Source organism: Phaethon lepturus, unplaced genomic scaffold (assembly GCF_000687285.1).
Source record: "Phaethon lepturus isolate BGI_N335 unplaced genomic scaffold, ASM68728v1 Scaffold9280, whole genome shotgun sequence".
NCBI classification, from domain to species: Eukaryota; Metazoa; Chordata; class Aves; order Phaethontiformes; family Phaethontidae; genus Phaethon; species Phaethon lepturus.
This window is the reverse complement of record NW_010512544.1, coordinates 6042-33837: the sequence shown is the minus strand read 5'-3', so window position 1 is coordinate 33837 and position 27796 is coordinate 6042. Positions and strand designations below refer to the sequence as shown.

General features: G+C 35.5%; 1 protein-coding gene across 1 annotated transcript; it reads left to right on the top strand.

Annotated features, from left to right (window-relative positions):
* Positions 1 to 614: 614 nt before the first annotated feature.
* Positions 615 to 27393, top strand: GRK4 (G protein-coupled receptor kinase 4). The gene is made up of 15 exons (XM_010287339.1): positions 615 to 696; positions 1349 to 1461; positions 4663 to 4740; positions 6089 to 6189; positions 7577 to 7669; positions 9030 to 9093; positions 9850 to 9990; positions 12756 to 12946; positions 18240 to 18277; positions 20781 to 20870; positions 21425 to 21633; positions 22463 to 22600; positions 23206 to 23343; positions 25513 to 25635; positions 27176 to 27393. Exons 1-15 carry the CDS (start codon positions 645 to 647, stop codon positions 27227 to 27229), a joined length of 1623 nt encoding a protein of 540 aa, XP_010285641.1. The 5' UTR covers positions 615 to 644; the 3' UTR covers positions 27230 to 27393.
* The last annotated feature ends 403 nt before the right edge of the window (positions 27394 to 27796 follow it).

Genomic DNA, 27796 nt, shown 5'->3' with positions numbered 1-27796 from the left:
ATCTGAAGCATAGAAAAGATCTGAATTCAACAACAGCGAAGTTCTTCCTGATATCCTGTATCCTCTTATATAAATGGTGTGTATTTGAGCAATGCCCACTTGTTTTAGTGTGGGTCTACTCTTATAACTACTACTGCCCTTAAAAAAAGAGAGAGAATATTTATGTACAACTTGATTATCAAAAAATGTATTTAAGAAGTTTGTTCTATATATTTTGTTACTAAACCTTAATGTCTTCCATTCTTCACCATGGTTGAGAGGTAATCCTCAATTTTTTTAAATTTCTTTCTTTGATGTTTCAGTTTTGTTTGTACGTTTCAGAATACCTTTTTTTGCCTTGTCTCTGCAGAGTTATTCTGTATGCACAGCCAAAATACAAAAAACTTGTCTTGCAAGAGACTTTCTGCGATTTTTAGTGTTTCATATAAAAGTTCTTCTATATCAAGTTTATTATTGGTTTGGATATCCTTGCAGATGGATTTCTTTCTATGCCTGAAAACCAGTCTGGCAGATCTATGAAGAAGTGACCTAATTTTGTGCTGTTAATGTTATGATTAATTTTATTCTGACATAGTATTGTGTTTTACATTACTCATATTTTTCTTCTAGGCAAACGGAGTGGGCGTAGTAAAAAATGGAAAGAGATGCTGAAGTTGCCACCTGTTAGTCATTGTGAAGGTATTAGATGCTCAATCGGTAGGTGTCCTGTAGAATGGTCTGTCTGACTTTTTTGAGAAGGAAGGGTGTTTGGTGGTGTTAACTGAAAGGATTCTGTCTTGCTTCTGAATGCTAATTAGGAAAAAAAAGTTATTAAAGTTTTAATATGATGGAGAATTAATGAGAAGATAAATTTAGGAGAAGATAAAAGCTGTATCACAGTTCTTTGTTTGATAAAGAAAATTGCTTTTAAAGGATGAATTTACAAAGTCATGAATTAGAAGAAGGAATCGTAATTTGAATGACGTGGTAATATAGTTCGCTTCTTTTCTTAATGTCTTGTAATAATTTTTTAACCTTTTCTGTTATTATCTTGTATTCCTTCTTTCCAAACAATCTTGTTTGCTTTGGGATTGCTATTTCACAGTATTGTTGCTTTTCACCTCCCAACCTAAATGAAACTTAACCATATCATTCAATGTATTTTTAATAAACGTGATAGTCTATGTGGCTGGAAGTGAGTGTTCCACTATTCCTTGGGATCATTGCATATTTTTGATGTTTTTGCTGAATATGTTAATGTAAAATCTTTATGTTTTAGTCATTTTTCTGACCTATTCTCAAATGGGAGTAAGGACCATGCTATGACAAAGATAAAAATAAAGATATTTACTTACTGTTTCTTTCTCAGAAAGAGACTATAACCAGCTTTGTGACAAACAGCCAATAGGAAGACTTCTCTTCAGACAGTTTTGTGATTCCAGACCAGATTTGAAAAGATGCATTGAATTTCTGGACGCAGTGGTAAGCAGTGAGAAATTGGAGATGGATATCATTAAGCAACAGCTTATAAATTTTTGTTTGTAAAAAGTTTGATTTTTGTGCTGGTTTTGGCTGGGATAGAATTAATTTTCTTCACTGTAGCTCATGCTGTGCTATGTTTTGGATTTTTGGTCAAAACAGTGTTGATAAACAAGAGTGTTTTAGTTATTGCTGAACAGCGTCAGGGCCTTCTGTGTTCCTTACACTGCTCCACCAGCAAGGAGGCTGGGGGTGCACAAGAAGTTGGGAGGGGACGCAGCCAGGACAGCTGACCCCAACTGACTGAAGGGATGTCCCATACCATATGATGCCATGCTCAGCAATAAAAGCTGGGGGAAAGGAGAAAAGGGGGAAGCTAGAGTTATGGTGTTTGTCTTGCCAAGTAGCCATTATGCATGATGATGAAGCCCTGCTTTCCTGGAGATGGCTAAACATCTGCCTGCTGATGGGAAGAAGTGAATGGAAATCAGAACAATGGAGCTAATTGTCCTGAAGTGAATGTAAACCAGAGCCTTTAATGATCGTTGCACAATGGGGAGACCACTGACAACTGTGGATATAGCCTTAGTGGTTACAACTTCTGTACACATTTTTAATCCTTAGAAGCTTAGATAAGGAGTAGCAGAATCTTTGGCAGCACAAAGGAGAAGAAAATCTTAGGCATGACTGTAAGGCAGGTGTGTCTTTGATCTACAGATGTTATTTTTCACGTGAAAGTTGTAAGAAGTAACCATGTTTTACCCTAACTGAACATTTGGAATTGTTTTGAAATATGCAACCTATAATGTTATGTGAGTTGCAACACTTTTGTGAATTAACAAAGACTGTCATAGTTGAGGTAATGTGATGTAAGGGACGATTTCACAATTTACTTTTTTATTTTTCAACTTCCATTTGAAAAATCATGGTGAAGAAGTATGCTTGGGAATCGCTGAAAGAGAAGCCTCTTAAGAGCTAAGATAATCTGTAGTCGGTGACTAATGATCTGAAAGCTAGCATGCTGTCTTGATCAAGGAAGTGAGATTAAATACCTACTATCTCTTACACATGGTTCCTGAGTTAGCTTGATTCCCTTTTCTGGACTGGACTTCAGCAAGCTTGTTCAAGCTTTTTTTGGGGTGGGGTTGAGAGTTTTTTTGTTGGTTTTGTTTGTAAGGCACTCATGAAGAGAAAGGCTAAGGTTGTGGGGTTTTTACCTTGGGTTTTTACCATTTTTTTTTTTTAATACATTTTAGATTTAATCTTTCTGAAAATAAACTTTCTGGCATAAAATGCCATAGTCTTAAGAGCCTCGCATCTTAATTAAAAGAGCTTTCTGACTCTTTTATATGGAGCAATGTGATTTCAGCAGCATGATTATTTCAGGAGGCCAAAATGGCAAAATGAAGGTAGTACAATGCTATGTTGTCTACTTGTACTGAATACAAGGACTGGTAAGCTTTAACTCTTGAGAAGGTGTAACACTGAAGTCTGGAGTCAGCTTGGCTTTACAGAGAGAAGAGTTGTGAAATAATTGACTAAAAGTGTCAGAAATTAAAGTGAGGAATTACAGTTATCCAGTCACCTAGTGACTCATTTCACTAGCTGGGGACTCAAGGTTACTCAAGTATCAAAAAGAATGGATGACAGCTCAAACTTCCCTCTTAAGCTCTGTGAGTAACAGAAGCTACTTGACAAGGCTGTCTCTTAAACTTCCTTTTAAATTACAGTATCTGCTTAAAACAGTATGCCTAACTGTATTAAATTAGTGATGACTATGGCATAATTGCAAATGTTAAAGGTGGTAAGTGCACTGCTGTGGTTGATTAACTTTTCTGATGTGCTCAGGTTGTTTGGTAGTTGCAGAAGAATTCCTTACCATTGGACTGATTGTTTTGGAATTGAAGTAGGAAAAACAATGGCTTGCAATTGTTTATGGATTTGAGTACTGTGCTGAAGTGGTTGGTACCATAATGTCTCAGCAGAAAAAGATGTAGATGACTTAGTAGTGAGACAGCGTGGGTTAGTCGCAATTGATTGTGGAACTGGAGTTCAAGGATTCTGTTATTTGCAGTATTGTGTGTGTGTTTGGTTCTTGAACTGTCATTTTTCAGTGTTCTAGTTTACTTTATAAAGGTACATAACTTTTCTTCTGATTAGGTCAATCACTTGGAACTTCCTGTGATGTTCTTAATGTTTGTTATCCCAGTATGCCAAACTGTTGTTCTGTATGATACAGTCGTCCATTCTGGAGGTCTGCCATATATTCTTTGTTCCTAGGTGCACGGATTTACATTCTGAGATATGAAATAAGCTTTGATTGAGTTGGCCCACCTTACAAAGCTAGTACAGATTACTGCTTGAGATTGCTCTTTTCTAATTAATCTTTCCCCAGATTCTGTGTTATCTTTAAATGTTGTAACTTTGGATGTCTGCTTCTAGATTATTCCTTAAAATTATTAATAGTAAGTAGTCCTTGGAGTTTTTCAATACTGGTATCTGTTTGATACTGTTTAGGGTTTTTTTCCATAAGTAGCTACCTCTGGACCTCTATTAAGCTGCCAGTTGTTCATCTGCAAAACACACTGGATTGCACAATGGTCGTCTTCTCTATCACAGTACCATATATTACTAAGTCAAAAACTTCATAAAATTTTGTATCTACTCAGTTTTATTTTCTCAGAGAATGAAGTAGCGTTTAGTTTAGAACTCACTTATTTCCAGTTAACATGACCTTGTAGAAAGTAGTAGTTTTATACTGGTTTTACCCAAGACTGTAGTAAAGAAAAATACATGAAGGAAAAAAAATACAGTGAAGAAAATGCTGATTATTGTACTCTTATTTAATTATTTCCCATCTGGATCATTCTGTCCTACAATACTACATAAATAATATTTCATTGTAATTGGTCTAATTTAACCTCTAGGGTGTAGTTTTTGTAATTGCATTTAGACTAAATGTTAGTTTTCTTATGTTTTCCAAAAGTTAAATTCCATGTGCTTTTTTTGTTAAGACTGCTCTTCATACATGTTTTACTATGTACCCTAAAAAGCTTTAAATAGGTTTTAAACAATGACAGCCTTCAGTTCCTTTTATATTAGGAGCATTGTGTCATTCATGATAAAATTTGCCTAGCATCATGTAAAAGACCATAGTGCCAAATAGCTCTGAACATAATTTAATTTTCAATTCCATTCCTCTAGGCAGAATATGAGGTATCTTCAGATGAAAAGCGTATAGACTGTGGCCTGAAAGTTTTAGAGACATACTTCACTAATGGGGTAAATATATTATATTGCAAAATATTGTCTCAAGTGTTTTGTAAATGTCAGATAAATAGAGAGCCACATGGTTTCATTGTTTGTAGTCAGTTGACTTTCAAACTCCATTAGTTCCATTTTCGTCTTTCCAAAAAGTATACAACCTTCTAAAATTGTGAAACTTACCAACTTATCAACAGGCTGCCCAGGGAAGTGGTGGAGTCGCCATCACTGGAGGTGTTCAAAAATGTGTAGACGTGGCACTTCAGGACACGGTTTAGTGGGCATGGTGATGTCGGGTTGACGGTTGGACTTGATGATCTTAAAGGTCTTTTCCAACCTTAATGATTCTATGAACTTGAGCAGAAACCTTGACTGATCTCTGCTTTTAAGACTACTACCATTGCGATTTATTCTCCTATGTTTTCTAATTAAAATACCGGTCTGAAGTGAAGATATGTTTTTAAAGAAACTCATTTAGCATCTAAAGAAAACGTATTAACAAATTAACTCAGAGTTTTGTAGTCTCAAGATGTGAGAATGAGGAATTCTTGAAATTCTCGGGCTTCTTTCAGGCTCCTGTGTGGCCTTGGTTGGTTTGCTGTAAATTTTCAGAATTGCTACAGGTTTCCACAAAGTGAAATGGTGTTTTGTTTTGTTCTAGAGCATTCTGTTTCTCTGTATTTTGCATGGAGATCATTGATTACTGATCTTTTGCATATATTAGGTCTCACTGATTGATTTTTAAGAGTCTGTTCTTTGGTATCCAGTAGAAGCTTTTCTGTGGATGTATAATTAGACGTTTGCTTTCTGTGAATAGATGTTCCTTCTGCTTCTCTTACTTTGGTCATCTTGAGAAGACTTTACTCCAAATCAAGGTCTTGCAGATGCCTTAAAGGCAGACAGACTCAAAGTTTGCCACATCTATTCTGATTGGGACTACCATAAAGTCACATGCAGTTTTTGCAAAAAACCCAGATTTCTTTGGGCTGGTTTGAAATAGTTTCCCAATTTGTGTGTGTGTTTCTTTCCCCTTCCATCCATCCTGCCAAGCCAAATAGATAACTTACTTTTGTGGTGGTAGAATTCTGGAAAGAAAAAGAAATTTGACTTATTGCCAAGTTTGTTTCCCCTGATACTGAAATAGGAGATAACTGTATTAGCTTTCAATGAATTGTTTTGTAATAGAGAACAAATAAAAATTTTGCCTGAATATTACTTTCTTGGTTTTTTCTTTAGCCAAACCATTTTTTTCCTTTTCTTGTATTAGAGATTTCTTTTCACATTGAATACAGAACTTTTGCTCATTCTATTGATTTACAAAATTGCTTTCATCTTGGCCTTTTTTTTTTTTTTAAATTGTGTAAAGTCGGCAGCACACTTGCCAGAAATACCTCAGGAAACAGTAAATGAATGTAAAGCAAGACTGGAAAAGAACCCTTCTAAAGATCTTTTTATGGACTGTACTAGGTAAGTTAAAAACGTGTATTGCAAAGTTTGGGTATCACCAGAGAAATTTGTGTGTTCCTGAGAGAAATGAAAAGTGAAGTAGTTATACCCAGGAGTATTTGGTCTCTGAAATGAGTGTAGGTAAGAAATTTGGAACAGATTTATTAAAGGACTAGGTTTCCTTCAGATGTGATTTAGATGTTTGACTTTTGCAGAGCTTTTTCTTTAATGCTATTTTTGCATAAAATCACTCTATTATCTGCTACCAAGTATTCTGTAAATTAGAATAATATTTCTCTTTATTATATTCTTACCTTTTGAGTGATTCCCCTTCCATGATGAAGGTACTCAGAAAAATATGAAGTTATCAACTGGAGCTTGAAAGGTGTCTGAACAATGTTACGCCATTTATGGTTCTTGAAAATGGGTTGAACTGAGGCTAACAGTTATATTCCATTAAGATGGCTGATTAGAGGATTGATTGTGATAGTTACCACAAACAAATACAACTTGGTTTTGTTCTGAAGTCATGAAGTAATATTTCACACAGCAGCATCAAGGAGGGCTTTTCTTGGACGGACGATACATGTTTACCAGTGTTGAACATCTTTCTAAAGCCTTTATGTTTCTAATATTACTGGTTCTTCAAGGCATGCTTGATCATGTCTGAAGGATTACAACATGTTTTGTCACTGCTTGGGTCATCTCCCTGGCAACAAAAATAAGCATACTTAATAACAACCTGAGATTATAAGATTGAAAGGGATGTCTGAGAACACCTAGTAAAACATGTCTCAAATGGAGGATCTGTCATGTAGGTCATCCCCTTTTCTCTGCCCAATAAATATTTGAATACAGTTTGAATGACACCTCTCCCCCCACCCCATTTTGGGGTGGGGGGAGAGCTGTCATTAGAGGTGTTTAGTTTAAGGGGAATGATAAGGTACCTGGTGTTCAGGTTTGTATATGGCATTTAGTATTTCAATTTCAAATCCTAGAATAAAATTTTACTTACCAGTCTCCAAAGAATGCTTGAAAACTTGTAGATACTTTGCTGTAAATATCTTTCAGAGGTCATATTTGTGGGGTCATACATGCATTGCATAGCTACTGAGAGGACGATGTTTAGGTGGGCTTGAAGACATTTAATGAGAATGCAGAGGTCAAACTTTCTAGTTACTATTAGTAACAGTAGTTTGGCATTCACTAGTGTTTTGACAGGAACAGTTTTCTGTAACAGGCCCTCACTTTGTGGGACATCTAGGTTAAAACCATTGTAGAGCACAGTAACAATGCTTTTCTGCCTACAGCTTCACTGATATGTTTAAATATATTTTAATAGATTGATAACACCTCCTGCATCATCATCTTTTTCAGTATAAAATTGATTTTATTTTCCTGTTGCTAGAATTGTCCATGAATACCTAAGCAGAAGACCTTTTGAAGCTTACCAAGAAAGTGTGTATTTTTCCCGTTTTTTACAGTGGAAATGGCTGGAAAAGTATGTTTGTTTATAATGTTTGCATTATAATTTTGCTTTGCTTTGTGGCCTATTCTGCTTGTTGTGCTAGAAATGCTGTAGAGCCCTAATGAATGACACTGCCTGTCTAAGAAATTGTGATCTGAAAGACAAGATGTAAAGGATGATGTCGATGTGTCAGCGAGAGAGTCAATAGTCCAATGAAAGTATCTGTCCAGTAGTCTTTAAGTGGTAAAATTGTATTAGGGAAATGTGAATTTATTATCATATAGAGGAATGTTTGGCTGTCAAGTGTGCAGTGGGATACCAGTCTTTCTTGGGAATGCTATCATCCTTTAGTTTCAAACTTGGTCTAATTAGTGGTTAATAAGCAGATTAATTAGTTTTATAACCCACTGGGTGATTGAGTAAATAATCAGTTTTTCAGGGTGGTACAGACACAGATCTAGTAATTACAAGGCAGCAAGATTTGTATATATCAGAATCTAATTTGGGCTTTTAAATCAATACTAAATGAGTGTCCAAACTTTTTCAGAATACTGAAATTGGTAGAAATTGATTCTAATTCAGCACAGCTGGGTATCATGGTCACATATTCAAACATTAAGGTACTTGACCTTATACTAAATTCTAGTTATCCAGTGTTTTTATGTGACTGAATTAGTAGCAAAAGCCAGGAAGAGAACTAGGGAAGTTACTCAGACAATTAAACCAAATTCTGTACCAAATGAACCTCCATTTGTTGTCCTGAGAACAAAACTGCATTAACAATGACTGCTCTTTTAAAACAAAACAAAAAAACCCCACCACCATGAAATAGCCCTGCTCTGATATGTGTTTAGGAGTGTTTTAGCATAGAATGTCTGACGCCTTTACTGCCTCCAGTTTTCTGTTCTTCTTCCGCTACATCCATACCGTAACAATTCAGGTCTTGAACTGCTGTTGCATACCACAACTCCCTGAAAAAGCAAAACAGCACAACAAAATCGGAAATGGTTTACCTTTTAAATGCTGCATTGAAACACAGCTTACACGTCAGCATACTGTAACTAAGGGAGACAGCTGGAGGTGATAAATTGACTGTTGATGAGAGCAGATAAAGCTTTAACCATAAACAGCATAGGGCCTAATTAATCAGCTTTTCTTCCTGCTATTGTGGATATCTGATGACCACATGAGGGAGCCAATGTTTCTAATCAGAGCACCCCTTTCACTTGAAATTCAGCTTATTATAATACTGTCTTCATGACGTCAAGGCAACCATTTTTCAGTAAGATGTCATAGAACAGGAAGGAGAGAATGAAGACAGACCTCAGGGTGGGGAGGGGATTACAAACTCTTGTAATTCCTGTTGCATTAATTGTTTCTTTCTGTTAATCAGGCAACCAGTAACTAAACACACATTTAGACATTACCGAGTACTAGGCAAAGGTGGATTTGGAGAGGTGAGTACAGAAGTATCTTTCTGCGAGGCAATCCTTAAGGAAAAAAAGAAAGGTTGATATGGTGGAGAAGCAGTTTTTTAACTCTTGACTCTAACAATCTACATTTGACATATCACCTGGCAAACGGTCATTAGTCCATACTGTTTTCTTTTAATGTGTTAGTTCAGTTTTGTAGGTCATGCACAAAGTTGGAGAAAATTTCCACAGACTGGCAACAGTTGCTTCTGTTTAGAAATTTCATTTGGCAATGAGAATGTAGTTTCTACTTAATAATTATGTAGAATATTCATGAACCTAATAGGAAAACCTATAGATTTTATTAATTCTGTTTATAATTCATTGGGCTTTTTTTCACCCTACATGTTTTAACTGGAGCCTTATATTGAAGGGGAAGGAGAGTTACTAAACTATCACTATCTTTCTCTCGCTTGATTATGGTGTGCGTATTTGTCCTCTGTCGTGCTTGTCTAGACATATACTGTTACAGCAGTCAGGTGTTTCACCAACACAAGATCCACAGTTTTAATGACCTATTCAACTCCAACAAATATGGGTTTGTTCCTGTATAATCACTTTTTCTACTTCTTTTGTGACCCTTCAAAGTTGTTTCATGGGTGAAAGCTCTGTACTGATGCTTACAGACCTTAATTTTCTGAGAACATTCAAGACTTTTAAAAAAGAAAATAAAATTTTATCATCTTAAAAAAAATTCTAAAAAACCGCTAGCATCTCTGACACACCTTGCTTCTTTTTTAGGTGTGTGCCTGCCAAGTACGGGCAACAGGAAAAATGTATGCTTGTAAAAAGCTAGAAAAAAAGAGAATAAAGAAGAGGAAAGGAGAATCAATGGCTCTAAATGAAAAAAGAATTCTAGAAAAAGTGAATAGTAGGTTTGTAGTAAGTATCTACATTCGATCTTATTCTCAGATGTCTTGCTGTCCTTGCTTCATTTCAGTCTCTTCCAGGAGCTTGTGTGCACAAGACATTTTTTAGTTGCTTTAGAGAATGCATGACTGCTGAGAGAAATGATTGATATAATAAGTATGCTTTGTGTGTGATTGTGAGTAGGTCTGTGCAGAGGACATTTTTTTATCCAGTATTGAATTTGTTTTAGTCTGCCTACTTTATTTTTCACTTACAACCAAAACATTAGGTTGTGTTTCAGCATGCTGATGCCATTGCATCTTTGTCCTCTGTTTAAAGGTGAATAGATTATTCTGTCGTACTCAGACTTCAATAAGCACTTAAATTCTATTTCTGCTTCAGCCTATGACTGAGTTATGTTTGCTTATGTTTAATAAAGAGGATATTCCATATACTTTATTCTATCCTATTCTCTGTCTTTTCTTCCAATGCATTGCTTTCTGGTTTTTTTCTCTTACCCCGTTCTTCCTTCCCATACACCTATTTACTTATAAATAATGCTGATTTCTAATTTCATTTTTGGAGGTCCTTCATAAATGCACTCACAAAGGGATGACTTCATGAGAGTCTGCCATTTAATTGTCATTAGAAGTTACATATCCTGCGTTTCTGTGACTTCTGTAGAGTTTTTATAACCTTAGGTATTTTCATAGCATTAATTACTTTATTGCTTATACCTTTCAAGATAAACATGAAATTTGATTAGTATATTGATTCAGGTTAGTTATATTGCTTTGCTGTGTACTAAGGCTTAAAGAGGTATCTTGAATGTGAAACAATTAACATAACTTTTTAATAGAAGTTCCACAGAATGAAAATCTTAGTTGTAATACTTCAACCTGATGCTGTTACATAAATTATGATCTGTTAGTAGCTCAAATTACTAAGCAGTGAAATAACATAGAATGATCAAAGTAAATTTTCCCCCAGGTAATGTTTATTTTTTCATTGAATTGTTGTTATTTAAATGTAAATTTTAAATGCGTTTTTGCTTTGTTTTAAAATCCATTTACTGATAAATTTTTGTATTGCTTTTCAGAGAGGATTTTAAAGTACCTGTGTTAGAGGATAGTGAAGGTTACTTATAAATAAGTATAAGTATATATGTGTGTCTGTATAAAATATGTATGTATTTATTTTCTGATAAGCTTTATGTATTAAAAAAAAACCCCACCCTGTAGAATACTTCCAGCTAAAAGAAAAATTAAGACCCTGTTGGCCAGATGCATTAATGTATTTTAAACAATTATAAATAATGCTTTGGGTAAATATGTTATGTTATTGTCTCACAAGGCTCATGGGCTTGAATTGATTGAAAATGAATCCAGAAATTACCTGAATTGATCCAGAAATTAGTAGTTGTAGAGATAAGTGAGATAAGAGTGAAACTTCCATTTTTTAGTAATATTTTCAACATATGTAAATAGTATAAATCAATGATTGATCGAAGTTGAATTTGTAATCACTTTATAGGATTGAGTATGTTATTTTCCTCTTGCCTTAAAGGGTTGGGGTTTTTTTTGATGCAACAAAAAAAAAAAAAAAGATCTAGATCCAAGATCTGCAGTAATAGTGGATTGGAAGTGGGTAGATCAGATGTGACACAGGCATAACATATTAAGTCATTAATAGCTGGACAGGTCAGTTTAAAACCACCAAATAGGGAGCCCTTGCCCTGAGTAGCTGATTTGTATATTTATTTCTTTTTATTATTTAGTATTCGATTTATGCTTCTGAAGGCAGAATTTGGACTTACTACTGAATTATAGCCTTCTTGTATTTGTACTGCATTTAAAAATATATTTATTGAGTAAAAAATATCCTGCTGATGTTTATCTACTTTACTTACCTAACATAAGCTAAGTATATGTTTAAACCCTATTTCTTTGAGCAGGAGTTATTTAATCTCTGTAGGTAATTTTGAAGAACCTGATGATCACCAGCATAGCATAGCTTTTTCTATTGAAATTGAGTTTATATATTAAACAACATATATTAAATTTTGCAGTATATGACATTGTTTTAAAATTGAGGTTTTTTTGAATTCACAAGTCTACTTAAAACTTTAAATGCACTTTAAAAACATTTACCTAAAACCTGAAGAAAAAAAAAAGTGTTCTTCCTTCCGTATCAGCACCTCATTCCAAATACAGTGAGAAGAAAGACTATAAAGAGCTATACTAAGTCTTTACTGTTGTCAGGTTCTAAGCCAGGGAAACATGCAGTTATTTGGGGCAGTGAGGGGAAGAATAGAAACTACACATTTGATCTTAAATAACTGTTTTAGTTTCTCTAATGTAGGGCAACTTTGGCTCTTGTAGAAGTTCAGGAAGATGGTTTGACAATGCGTAATTCCTGAAGTATAAGTATAAATATATAGAAAATAAGGTGTATGTGCACATTATCTTTACAAAGAGTAATATAGATAACATGCAGCTGAGGGGCATCATCAATAAATCTATTGTCTGGATGGAGCTCTATGGTATCTAAACAGATATGTCATTAAACTTTTGCATGATGATCTAGCGTTTGTGTATACATGCACATTAGTGTGAATTCCTTTGTGTTTTCAAGTACTGGACTGGAGCAGTTCTCTACTTGGCTGTTTTGGGTTTTTTTTTTTTTGTTTGTTTTAAAAAAGGATTTATACATTGCTTGTACTGGAAAAAAAAAAGCTGTGAATGGTATTGGGGTTTATGAATGAATAATGGTCATCTTCTCCCCCGCCTCATTTTTAGGTTAGTTTATCCTATACATATGAGACGAAAGATGCCCTGTGTTTAGTATTAACCATAATGAATGGAGGGGATTTGAAGTTTCACATATATAACATGGGAAATCCTGGCTTTGATGAAGAAAGGGCTATTTTCTATGCTGCAGAACTGTGCTGTGGTCTGGAGGATTTGCAGAAGGAAAGAATTGTTTACAGGTGAGTGTGACCTAAAGTCACTCGTACCTTGAATTCTCCGTGTCTGTTCAGCATTGAATGTATTAATTGTTTTCTACTAAAAAATAGTTTAGTTGTCCTTTTCATGGCACGTCCTTCAGAATTACTGATCTTATTTGTCTTCTTACTGTAAATTTAGGTCTAGATACTCGCTATATTCTAAAACAGTATAAAGTTGATTCAAGGTTTGTTTGCAAAATGATAGTAAATTGTGATTTACAAAGCAAATTTATTAGTAATTCAAATAAAAAGGGGTTTAGGAACATGAGATTGTATTCCTGCCTATTCTAAAGTAGAAGTTCACAGACGGCTATAGCATTCTTGCTGCATTGCTTGTTATGCCCAAGAGGGCAAAAAGTCAGTTATAATCCATATTGCCCTCTTTCTTCTCTTTTTATTTCAGGTTCCTCTAGTAGACACTTTACTGCTTTTGAGTTAATGAAACTGTCAGAAGCCTCATGCATTGTAATTGAGATTGTATGATCTTCTTTTTTCTGTCTCTGTACATGCATCATTTAACCCCTGGCATATTACAGAACAAGCAAAATAAACTTAGTGGTGGACCAAGAATGCTTCCTTTATCTTTCTGGTGTGTAACACCAAGTACCAGTTGTTTTCAAAGAAGATTTAAAGTATAATCCTGCATAACTTTAATATAATGAGTCTTAGTCTTTTCCCTCCCCAATATAGAAGACTAACACACACAGAGCAGAAAGTGGCAGAAACACAGAGTAAATTGGGCTTATGCTGGTGGTTTTATGTGGTTCCCTAAAGAATTTGGCCAATCTTAGAATGATACGTGGTGTGTTTTGGCATGCATGTGGGAGGGAAGCAAGGTTGAATGGTTTTGCTCATCATTCTCCTCATGTGGATCAGCTATAAGTAGGTCATTTCATGTTGCCCAAGTGCAAACGAAGCTGATTGTTTAAAATACAAAACAGCGACAACAAAAACCCCCAAAAAACCAAAACAACAAAAAACCCACATCCCTTGTGTTTAAGTCCAGCTAGTTAGCTGTTTGCCTACAAGAAGACCTTCAAACACATGTATCAAATCCTAGTGTTCTCTGTCTGTAACTCCAGGTCTTGGAGTGGTCGTGGTTTCTTCTGGAGTGGTCTTGGTGTCTAGATCTCTGTCCTGTTTTTTGTGATTACATAATCAGTTCCCAATTATTAAGAATTTGCATGGCCTTAAACATGTAATTTATAGGCAAGGAAAAAAGTAGTTTCACAACCAACTCTGAGTAAAATTGCCTCTTAATTAAAAGAATGGGAATATTTTTAGTCCTCCGTTCGTAACAAAATGAAGGACCAAGACAGTTACCTGTACATGTGCTAGTAACTGAATAATTTGTATGTTTGGAAGGAAAAAAAAGGCGTAAATTTAATCATAATACCTGAAGGCATTATTTAAACAATTCGGTGTAGGACATACTAAGGGAGTACCTGCCCAGCATGTAAACAGATGAAAAGAGACTCTAATTATACCATGTCAGCTCAGCTGTGCTTGAGTACTAAAATTAGAAAATGTTTGGATAATTTTATGCTCTCTGTAGAATCACTTTCAGCCCTCTGCTTTTTAATATTGAATGACCAACTTTTTATAAAACAAAGTCTTGTTTCTTTTCTTTTGCTAATAGTAACTTTTTTCCTGATGGTCTTGATTTGCTTTTTTCCATGTATATTTCTTTTTGTATCATACGTTTAGGAGTGTAGTTGTAAATTTTACAGTTTTAAAGTCAAGAAGCCAAAACAGGTGGTCATGGAAGTCTTCAGAATGTCACCAATGACAGTGATACATTACACCATTAAAATTCTTTATCAGTCATCTTAATGGAAATGCATTTAAGCAGCAATAGAGTGATTATATATGATGAGTGAAACAGAAAGCCTGGGAAAATTTCCCATAATTATTTTATTCTCACTAAAGAAGTTATGCCGGCAATCTCCAATCTTAATGTTGGTTTGGGGGGGAGAACATACTGAAGGACATTTTCATTTATGCCATTATGTATTTTTTCTAATTTTTTCATTTTCCAGGGCAAGAAAATACAGAAGGAATGTTTTTCTTATTTTGCTGTCATTTTAAAAGCATTTAATACCGTTTGTACCACTGAATTTCTGAAATTCGAGCTAGTTCTTTTTCTTGTTCCCATATCTCAAGATCTATTACTGCATTTGTTTTCCAGCTATAAAGGAGGAGTTTTAAACTCTCTTTTTAGACAAATAGCTTAAACTGTTAAATCAGACTTGAACTCTGTAACATACTATTAGAAAATATTTTCTTGAGAATGTGTTTTTGTGGCTATCCATCTGTATACTTACAGTAAAGTGCACTGTAGTGGAAGAAGGGAAATCCAGAACTACTGAAAATAGAAATCCTTGGTGCAGATAGCAGTAAAATCAGTTCATCTTGTCAGTTTGTTCAGTTCTAGAATGGTGGTTTTAATGTAAGTCAGTCTTGTTAAAATTTATTATAAATTTATTATATCGGGGATGTGTTGCCATCAGTAGCAACATGCCTCATAAAGTGGAAAAACTAGGCCTTAACTTTACGTTAACACCTATTTTTATTGTGTTTCGTGTGTCTTTATGCCAGTTACTACTGAATTTCAAGCAGTGGCATTAGTAGTGTCCGTAGGACCCTGAAGTCAGTTGTGCCATTTTGGTAGTGGGGTTCCCGCTGGGCTGAAGGAACAGCTGCAGAGCTGGAAGGAGGGCCCCGCGCTGCCTCGCAATAGCAATGGAACCAGTTCGCTTGTTCAGTGGTAGCTTGTGAAACTTTCTGTAACTTGCCATATGTTGCTGACATTAGAAAAATAAGCAAACAGACAGGAGCAGGCAGTAGTGGAGCTATTCATCCATCTGCTACCTAAAAAGTCTGATAATACTTAGAGCAAAGTCAGGATTTGCATAAGACAGAGTGGGGAAGAAGTGCCTGCTTTCCAGAAGGGACTTAATTGCTGGAAATTTCCTGCAGGGGTGACCTGACTCCTTAAGGATGGTAGTGTTTTTATCAGATAAGCTGCTTGGATACCTAGATTTTCCTCACAAACTCATGTAGGTGCACATAGCGCTGCTGAAGATCAGCCTCAGAGACCTGTTGAAGCTGTAGTCTATAAACCAAGCGGATAAACCCTGCGTGCCTTGTGCCTGTGCTCAGAGTTCTTGACAGTGAAATCCCCTGAAGGATTTTTATCCAGAAATTTTCTTTGTAGGAAGTCTGGTGTAAACTATACCACAAATACACCAGTGCTTGTTTAGTCCAATTTAAAATAAATATATGATGTTAATCTAACTTTTTTAATGAACCTCTCAGTTTTGTGAATTTTGCAGTCCTCCGGTCTTTCTCTGCTTCATAAGGGAAAACTGCTGCCTCTGTTGCTAGAATTGCATTGCTAGCTCTCATTCTGAGCCTGGTTTTCAGCTCAAGTAGCCTGTTACCCAGTGCAGGACTAGTGTCTTTGTATTCCAGCAGGCACTGTGACTTTGGCCTCTGTTGTGGTGGATGAAGGGAATGGGGAGAAGGCTGATACCCCAAAGCTAGCATCCCAGAAATAGAATTTATAGCTGGTTGCTTCCAAAAGCTGACTTCTTTGCAAACTGCAAGGCCTAGAAACTGATGGCATTAAAGACGTGGAGTTTTGGCTAGAAACAAGTTTGACTATTGACCAGCCAAAATCATGTTAGAACAGAGTTAGCTTCTGTTAAGCATCATATGTTCCTACTAAGTATTAGGGTTTAGGTTAGGCTTTAATCAGCCTTCTTGGAGGTGGAACTCTTTAAACTTGTTTACTTGAGTCAACCTGAGCATATATTATGTGCTTTAAAGTAGATGTGCTTCTACCTAAAGTTTGAGCTGAATTTTCTTTTTTGATACTGGTGTGGGATTTTTTGGTTTTTGTTTTTTCACTCTGATCTTTCCTGGCTTCTCTGGTATTGTAATCTCTGTAATCTAACGTCAAATGATTAACATTATGGGGACTGTCTAGACTTAAAAGTATTAGAAGCAAAGAATCTTACTGACTTCTTCAGACAGTTAATCTCCTGAAATAATGAAACTTAAACATGAATACACATACTTCAGAGCATCAATTTATCAATATTTGGGGGGAAAAAAAAGCATACAGATTTCTTGGTGAACAAAGGTGTGTGGGTATCTTTCTCTTTCATTTTGAATGTAAATTCTAGAATCGTTCTTCCTAAAGTTGCTTCTTTTACATTATTCAGTTTTTTCTGCTTGTATATGAATAACTGTACATCTACCCATATATATATGTACATATTGTTTTTAATAATCTATTACAATAATAACTGAATCTTTAGCCAAGAACTGATTTTTGCTTGTCTATTTCTGGCCTTATATTATTTATGGTGGACTAAATCTAAGAGGCTGTATTGCTGCCTATGTTCTTTCTGATGCATATCACAATTACATATATAATATACATTATATATTCCATGTGTATACATGTTTTATATGTATAAAAAGATGTATGTTCTCATCTAAACATGATGGCTAAACCACGACATCTATTGAGTTTCTTCTTTTGTTCTTAAAGTAACAACATACAAGATGCCTGTAAAATGCAGAATTGCAACACTGAATTAATTGCCCTTTTACTATTTCCTGAGTCTTGCTAGCATTTAATAGCAAAAATGTGTTTCATGTGAAACTTTGGCAGTTACAGAAAAGTAGTAGAAACTCTTAGAAAGTTCACTGCAAAGAATCCTAACTAGATGAAGTGTCTAGTAAGCTTTAGAACCTGCATGTCCAAATTAAAGGAATGGAGTTTGAACGGATGATATTAAGCCTATGCTCTTTGTTGATATTCTGACACCCTGGGGTGGAATATAGCAAGGGGTCAGCATCAAACTGCAGCAAGCACTGATGTGTTTTACCATTGTGGAGTTGTATGGTGGCTGCTTCCAGGAGAAATGTCTTTCACTTACTAGCACAAGTTTGGGTGTAAATTGGTAGTTTCTCATATCAGGATTTTAGTTTGTGTAGAGAAAATTTCTAATCTGTGAAATATGAATTGCTGCTGTTAATATAAACAGATTAGAGAGTTGTGAAAAAATGAATCTCAAGTTCTATAGTTAAACTGTTTGTATTCTAAGTCCTCATCTTCACAACTTTTTTTGTATATAGGTGGAAATGGGAAAAATTGCTTTAATCAGAACCAAGAAGTTGTAATGTTGCATGAGTTGCACTTCATGACCGCTAATAATTTTGCCTTTGTATAATTCACATTTCAATTCTGTTTAACTTGTAGAGACTTGAAGCCTGAGAATATACTCCTTGATGACTGTGGTAAGTAAAACTTAGAATTACTTTTTAAATCGGCATTTAATCTAATTAATACTGTGCCAGAAGCCAAAGGGATTTCTTCATAATAAAAGGGACCTGACTGACAAATGCTAACTTTAATTAGTAAAGAAAAAAATGCCCTTGCTTTTTAGAAAGTAGGGGGAAATACTGGGTTTTTGGGGGATGACGATGACGACGTTTGAGGGGTCAGTTTTGCACCTTAAAATGTCTAGTTTTCCTCTTTTGCTCCTCCTTCTCACTCCTCCCCTTGATTTAAGATGGCTAAAACTTTTGTATGGATTTGTTCTCTGTTTGTCTTTTCTTTGACTACGGAAACATGACTTGCTAGATGTGGGGTCAGAATTTTACCTAGTAAACTATAATGTTTAAGCAATAAAGAGGAGAAGAAATTCAAATCATCTCTGTTTAACATTTCAGCTAAAACAGGTATGATAGTCACTGATGTATATGTGGCTGGAAGAAATCAAGCAAGTGCAAACAATATGAAGAAATGTTTATAGTTTTTTGTTTTTCAAAAGCCAAATTAATTTTCTTTCATAACATTGTATGAAATTTATGAGAGTCTTTTGAATTCACTATAGAACATGTGCAGCAATTACCTTTTTCTAAGCTGTGGATGAGTATTGCCAGTTTGTTCTTGTAATTGCTGAGTATTTTAGTTAAAGGAAAACTGGTTTTGAAGTCATTAGCACAAATTTTTTTTTAAAATCAGCATGTTCTGACTGATAAATTTCTAAAAAGGTGATGCTTGGGAGAAGTCACTTTGCAAGAGCTAAAGCTTTGCTAGACATCAAATGCATTATTTAATTTTTCTCTCCAGCAACGTCTTGCAAAAGCTGAAGGCTTCTTTGATGAAAAACGTAGCCCTGCAGGACTGCACAAGAATGCTTTCTCTCTGCCAGGGATATTCTGATCTCGTTCCAGAGAGCAGGGGAGACTAATTAGAAAATAGCTTCAGGAGCTCAGATCCTGCATTTGAAAAGGGGTTCATCAGATGTCAGGGAACAGAAGAGCATCTGAATGTATTTAAAACAGCATTTGCTGCTCAAGAGCATTTAGTTATTTCCAACCGGTATACAGAGTGGCACTTGACTTTCTCTACCCTCTCTCCCCACCCCTTGATTATCTGTCACATGTAAATAAGAAATTAATAAGCTATTAACTTACACTGATGCTGTAGAGCTTTTTGAACGACAGAGAATATATGCACAAGGGACACTCAGACATTGTAACGGGCTACCCAGAGAGGTGATGCAGTGTCCACTCTTGGAGGCTTTCTAGACAAGAATTTTAAAAGCCTTGAACACTTTGTGCTGACTGCTTGCTGAAAAGGTTTTACTAGAGACCTTCTGAAGTCCCTTCCAGCCTGAATTATTCTGTGAATCTGTGATGTTTCTGTAAATGCCAGTGTCCCTGTCCTTATATCCAGTATTAGAAATAAGTGTGGTTTTTTTGGTTTGTTTTGTTTTTTTCCCCCGAATCTTTCTACTACAGATGATTGGCAATTTCTTCTTTTAAAATTGAGATGAAAAGGTAATTGTCCTTTCTTCTGTCTAGCCTTTTATATTTTTATTAAGAAAGTACATTATGTATTTTTAAATTAGAATCATGTCAATACAATTCTTGGCTTGTATTGTATTGAATCATTTGGTGTCCAACAAAGAACTTGTGTCTGTCCATGGGAATGTAAGGGAGCATGGGGTGAACTTGTTCACATTGTCCTTCTTGGACTGTTTCCCTATCTGAGTAGTGTTGTTCATGACAAATCATGGCCTTCCACCAGACTACTACTACGTTATAGGTACTAGTGTAAATGCCATGCCTAATAGGAAAGGAAGTCAACTTGAGAAGTTTGGCTAAAAAAGTGAAATAGAAGCTGTTATCTACGTTAGACTAATTCATGAGAAGGGGAAATCCTAATATTGAACGGACATGTTACAATATAAATAATTCTAAGTAGGTTATGGCTAGGCTACTTTTCTTTTGGGGGGAGTGGGGATGGCAATTCCAATTACTTGTGCTTAGCATTACTAGGGTACTTCGTTAGAGGTATACCTGATGTCTCAGTACAGGCTACAGTTTTCTCATATTTGGAATAAATGGAGCAAATTCCAATGTTTTGTTAGGAAGTCAGAAAGCTAAGTGTTTGTGGCGGGAATACAGAATGGAAAAATAGAAGTGTCTGATGCATAGATACAGAATGAGCAAGTCATCATTTCTTTTCATTCTACAGTAGCAGCCTATGCCAAAGCTATGAATTAAGAGTACTTAACAGCAAATTCTTTTGTATGACCTTTACGTATTTAAGAGGGGGTTGAACAATGATAACTTACTCCTTTCTAGTTAAGTTAAATAAATGAGTATATGAATGTTTTGATGTTTGGGTGTATACTTTTGATGAAGTATACTACAGAAATTTTTTTATTTAAAAGTGATGGTATTTTATTATTTGCTGACTATGTATAATTTATTTTAACATAAATAGGGCATATCAGAATTTCAGATCTTGGATTAGCTGTGCAGATTCCAGAAGGAGAAACAGTTCGAGGACGGGTTGGGACCGTTGGTTACATGGGTATGTAAAGTATCCTTTGTTAGTTATGTTTTATAAGAAAATTTACTTCTGTGAATGTATGAATGACTTGTCCAAAGAACTATATTGGGTCGGGATTAGTTACTAGACATTTTATGGGAAAAAACGTTACAATATGCGGTGGTAGATATTAGTAGTCCGTTATAAGCCTACCAATAAACTTGAAAACTTAACTCTGGAAATTCTAGCTTTAGGTAGAAGTTTAAGAAAGCATCTAATTTTTTTCTGAGGTTCAAAGAGATTTAGGGGCACAGGTAAACAGATGAATTACTGTAACAACACATTTCTTTCCATGCTTTGGAAAAACTTCATTCTCAGTTTGTAAACAGTACTGATCTTAAGTGTTAAAGAACTTAAGTGCTTCTCTTAGATATAAACAGAGACCTTGCTGTAGAAATTAACATTTCTTCAAAGTACAGAGGAGTTATGCAAAGATCTCTGCACAGAGCCGAAAGAGTACCTGAGAGTTTTTTCAATATTTAATTAGTTAATTTAAAGTGAATTGTCATGGGGGTTTATTTGGTTTTGTTTTGTAGCTCCAGAAGTGCTCAAAAATGAAAAGTATACATTCAGCCCGGACTGGTGGGGCCTTGGGTGCTTGATTTATGAAATGATTGAAGGACAGTCTCCATTCAGGAAGCATAAGGAAAGGGTCAAACGGGATGAGATTGACCGGAGAGTAAAGGAAGACCAGGAAACATATTCAGACAAGTTCTCAGAGGAGGCAAAATCCATCTGCAGGATGGTGGGTGAAGAGACGTAGAGGTTTGAAAATTAAATTTCTAATCCTTTTTAAGAGATGAACTACTTCTATTTTAACATCTTCTATTGAAATTTTTTCAAAGCTGGAGTTCTTAAATCTTTCTGTGGTTCAGATAGAAGTTTGTGATTGTCCATGGATGTTGAGTTCAAACTTTGAGAATTCAGAACTTTTTTTAAGATGAAGGAAGGCTGCATAAGTTGATTTTTTTTTTTTTTAATCACGTGAATGAAAAGGTCCAGTACTCGTTGGACCACATGTAATTATAGATGGATTACAACAGCATGCTCAAATTTGATACTGCAAGGGGAGAAATGGCAGAGTAGTATACTAGTTTCCTTGCCAAAAAGAGTCTGTATGAGACAACAGCTTTTTTTTATCTTGCATGTTCTTCAGTTTAATAAGAAGCATGTCTATACAGAAAGCTTCAAAAGTTTTCTTTACTAGTTTATGCAAAATATGTGCATTACTTAAGCCCATTGGAAAAAAAGTAACTCTGCATTTCCTGAAAGTAGTCTGCTGCAAAGTCTGTAAAATCTTTTCAGCATGGCATCAATTAAACTTTTTTTGTATAACTTTGGGTGTAGTCTTCAAATGGCCTGCTTTCAGGGATTCTTTTGTCTCCTGAAAATTTTCTTGTTCCCAGAATGTCATCATTTTGATTTCCAGTTCATTTTGATACCATGATAAATTTCATCTCATAAAAGGCAAAGTAACAAAATAAACTTACTGAAAGACATTGTATATAGATTTTATTATTTTTTTAATTGTGGGATTTTATCACTGATTCAGACTTTTTTCCGTATCTTTGCAGTTACTTGCTAAAAATCCAGGGGAACGACTGGGTTGCACAGAAGATGGAGCTGCTATCGTAAAGCAACATCCTATTTTCAAGAATATTAACTTCAAGAGGCTGGAAGCTAACATGTTAGAACCTCCATTCTTGCCAGATGTAAGTAGGTGAGACAGATTTGATTAGTATATAAAAGGCAAGAACTGTCACAATTCTATGTCAGCAATCATGTGAACTCAGAGAAACCATTAAAGTTTGTTAAATTGTCAGGAGAATGCCATTGTAGCTATTGATGGCTAGTTGTTTTGTGGCGTGTCATCTGAGATCACAAGCCAATTTACAATAGTGGTATTGCTCTAGGGAGCTTTGGAGCTCATTTCTTAGCCCTTAAAAGTGTACTTCCCTAGCTCAGATGCTGCAGAAATGCAGATCAGCATTGGAGAAATTATTCTGGAGTTGAAAGGAGGGTGACAGAAGATGAGTGAATGATGACAACCATTAAGAAATCCAGAGAAATTGCATGCTGTTTCTAGTTTTGAGATTTCTTTTCTGTTACTTGCAGGATGGATGAAATTGCTCAGGTGCCTATGACAAGAGTCTTTTAAGTTTTTGCATTTCTGTTTTGTGGTATAGTGTAATTTGGTGATCAGCAATGTGAAATATAAACTTGCAGACATTTCACTCCCCCTTCGCTCATCTGGGAAAGAAAAAAACCCACAAAAAACCCCAAAACCTTAATGAAGCAATCTTGTATTGTACTGCAGCCACGTGCCGTATATTGTAAAGATGTCCTGGATATAGAGCAGTTCTCAACAGTGAAAGGAGTGAACCTGGATACTACAGATGATGACTTCTATTCCAAATTTGTTACGGGTTGTGTCTCAATCCCTTGGCAAAACGAGGTATTTTATATTTCATAAAAGCTTATTTTCTTTAGCACAACAATATAGAAGATTTAATAAGGGGTATAATTATAGTATTAACTTTCTCTGTGATATGTAAAGAAGCGTCTGCTTTAGACTTCTCTGCGGAGAGACTTCAGAATAAAGTTTTTCTCAAAACATAAAAAAATTTGCTAAAAATTGAGATCTATGGTAAATTTCCAGAAATAGAATCTGGCATCTTGTCATCATAGATACAGCCTACAGAACAGTGTTTAGCATCAGTATGAACACATTTTCCTTGTTCTTCTATCACACGTTAGTCAATATTGCTGTTTGTAAGAGAGGGATAGAATGCTATTCATAGTATTCAAAAGCAAATAGGCACGGTGCAAGCTGTTTGTGTATCACTCCTGTGAATCAATAGAGTGCAAGTGACGTAGTGATACAGAACTGCAGATTCACCTTTTGTAAGGTTTCAAAACAACCAATTCAACATTGGTTGAGTCAGACTTTCTCTTAAAGCTTTTTCATCTGCCCAGTGAGTGAGTATTCTAGTATTCTGAACAGAATACTAGAATTTTGCTACCTCTCTGCGTGCAGTTCAGTCTGTATTTAGGAAATGCAAATCTTCATTATTTCAGGAAGAGCACTCAGTAACAATTATTTAAAATTGTATTTCTTGTTACGAATGCCTTCCCCCTATTATAAGATGTTCATAACTTTATGAAATTAGTATTGTCTTGAATTCCCTACTAGTGTAGATTCTTTCTCGGTATGATTTTTTTATTTTTATTTAAAGCTTGAATACAAAAGATGAGCAACTTCTGAACAAGTCTGAGAAAAAAGTACATTCCTTTTTGTTTCCCTTTCACTTTTTTTGCATTTCATTAAGGAGATTTGAAAGGTGTCATTTGACATAGAAGGTCTTCACTAAGAAGCAATGAACCTTAGGCTGTTGGAGAAATAAATATTTCCTATGCTATGTTGTAAATCTGAACTTCAGAATATGATCCAGTCGTTAAGAAATGCACTGCAGCTTAATAACTCTAACCCCACTTAGTGGAATAAAGTTGAAAGTAGGTGTGGAATTCTGGTGATGGTAACTCCATCTCTTCGAGGAATAACTGTGCAGGCTTCATTTTGCATTTATGCTTATTTTTTTTTTTTTTTAATTCATGTTACTGAGCTTTCCCTCACATCTTTGCTCTCAGTCTCTTAAGAATTCCTCCTTCCCTCCCATAATTTACCTAATGTCATGGCTTACAACAACTGCATTTCTTCTTATTCCTCTTTATGCCCTCTCTCCCTCTGCAAGGTATACTCACTTGGTTGCATGCCTGTTACAACAGACGTGTATCGGTGGCACTCACTGATAAACACCAACTACATGTGAGCATTAACCACTCTCCCCCTTCTGACCATGTCTGATTTACATTTTGGCATTTACTCTTTCTGCTGTCCTTTCTACACCCAGTAACTGTGGTTTTAATTCTTTTGTTTTCTGTGTACACAAACACAGATTATTTCAAAACCCGTTGCTTCTCTGCAGAGACCTGTCTTCACTTTTTTTTTCCCATGAAGCATTACCTTCTCTATCTCATTGCTTGATTTCTAATTATGGTATATGTTAGCTGTGTTCTGATAGACAGTAGCCTAAAACACCAGAATGATGTTTAAATTACTGTGGTCAGACATCAGCTGCTTTTTCTCCCAAGAGTGCAATTTGTTCCCTTTGTAAAAAGTATCCCCCCTAATACTATGCAGATATTAGTATTCTGCATACAATAATAATTTCTCCTACTCAATGTCATGTTTATTAATAAATAAGTTCAGTCCAAGGTATAGAGATATTATATTTGTTAGGCTAGACTGCTCTGAAGTGAGCAGAATAGATGAAAGTTAAATCAATTTCTGGTTCTAAAAACCTCTGCTTTTTGCATCATCGGCAGAAGAAATGCCTTACCAGTAAGAGTACTTACCTCCATGGTAGTGCTCCCATTGCTATTCTTTAGTTTGCTGAGTGGGCAAGGAAAGTTAATGTAGACTTCATACCTTCCTTCATGGAGCTCTGCGAGTAGTGTAGTTTGGCTGATGAATTTGTAAGTTGTTAGGAGTACCCAGCCAGAGTAAATAGATAATATATGGAATATGTTTGAGAGGCTCTTACGGGTATTTCATTTTTCAAAGATGATTGAAACGGGATGCTTTGAAGATATCAATGCATATGAAACTGATGGTACTGTGTCACCAGACAGAGAGAGGTCTCCTAAACCAAAGAGAGGCTTCTTCCACAGACTTTTTAGTGGAGAGGTAAGGGTATTCCTTTTCTTTCATGTGAAAATTACCAGTAAGACCTTAACGTCCATTCCATTTATTGTATTATTTTGTGATAGGAAAACCAAGTTGTTCGCTGAATACCGAAACTAATAAAATCTGGTTTATTGTGGCTTTGACCCTTCACTGCATTTCAGAAACTGTAGCAATCCCTATAACCAGAGTTTTTCCTCCCTCAGCATTCTGTCTTTCTCTAGTGTCTGCTAACTGTTACCTGTGGAAGAGGTAGTGTGTGCTGTTAACAGCTGTGCTGTAGCTCTTTCTTTCCTAAAGATAGTAATTTGGGTCTTGCTCCTTAGGTATTTTGCCAGTTTTTATAAAAACTTCTGGGGACATGACTTCAGAGATAATTGAGGCCCTCTCTGTAAAAACTTAAATAAAATTGACTCAGAATGAACTCAGAAGTGAGTGTGGTGGAGGAATGCAACTCCTAGGACTTGCTCCTTTGGAAAGTTGTGTTCCCAGTGAATCATTCTAGTGCTTTAGCAAATAAGTAAAAATATCCCCTAAATGAATGAGTGTGAAAAAGTGTCATGAAACAGATGTTAAAATACCTTAGGAAGTTTAATGCCTTTACCAAAACAACAACATAACATATATTTAAATACCTTCTAATAATGCACAGCCTTTTCTTACAGGACATAACTTCTACTCTAAAGTAAACATTTAGAGGTATATGAATGAGTATTTACCACCTAAAAGACCCGTGACACATTGTGCTTGTTTATATAGGTTGTGAGAAATAGGCTACTTGTAAAGGTTTTCAGTTGAAGATGATGTACACAATTCTGCTTGCTCAGTATGCCTGCACTTAAGAGTGGAATTACCTTTAGAAGCATGAGTATATTCCAGAAGAGAACACTTTGTAGAATTACTTTTGCTTTCAAGCAGAAGTGGAATTTTAAAATTGCTAGGAGCGTATCATTAAGTAGCCAAAACAGGGCCATGTATTAAAATTGCATGATGATATTTTTTGTCATCAGCTGGCAATTCACCTCTCTAAAATGGTACAATGCTAATGGAATGTATAATAATACTGTAATTTTTAGTTCACCTTTCAAATTCACTTTTCCCCCACTTACAGTAATGGAATAGAAGGAATGGTTTAAGTGTACTAATAATCTCACATAGCTAAAGTTAAAGCTTGTGTCTTACTGTAGTCTTTTCAACCTGAATCGGCAGGGTTCATACTGTCACAAGATATAGTTCTATGTATTGAGAAAGAGTCAATACAACTTGAGAGCCTTCAGTTGGTTTTGAAGTAATAAGACTACAGTTAATTGTCCTGTGAAGTTAAAAGAAGGAAAGATCTTAAGGTTAAATGAAACTTTAATGACTTGAGATTTGGGGTTGGGTTGTGGTTTTCTTTGATATTCCCAAAGCATTTAGTTAGTATGGAGTAAAATGTGCTGGAAAAAGAGCCACCCCCATACCCTCAGCCTTTCTGCGCCCCATAAAATACACAAACCAACAATAGTGTCAGTTCTGCAGCTGAATTGTCTGTCTTCTCTTGCAGGTCTGCTTTAAATCTGATTGCAGTGATGATGAGCAGGAGTCCTCCAGACTTTAAGTCATTTTACTGTTATCGGAAAGGATGAGCAAACTTTAAATGTTTTATATCTCTGTAGCAAAGTGTATTATATATATTTTTTATCTGAGTTCAAGGATTTTTGTACATTTGTACTTCATTTGTTTTAAGATGTATATTTTCACTAAAGCTTAATTGTACAAAAAGCAATGAGTGCCATTTGAGTGAGTGTGTTTCTGTATGTATTTGATTTATCTTTTTTTTTCCGCCCCCCCAGTGGAATGAATCTAGGAATACTAAGAGGGTTTTAAAGCACAGAGATAATATCTGGGGCATCGGTGTAACTTGACTTTGTATGCTCCTGGTAAAACTCTTTCTGTTCATTAGGATCTTTATTATCAGTTTTCTTAACAGTAAAATTGCTGTACTCATAAATTTCATAATTCCGGTATTATCTGGCAGCACGGCAGTGCTATTACCTAATGTATTTCTGAAGCAACTGCTAAGGAAAAAAAGGAATTCAGTGCACTGTGGCTAGCTATTATGAATTGTTCTTTTCTGTCTGTCTCTGTAGAATGTCTTTCTGTATTTCTAGATATAGAAAATTCT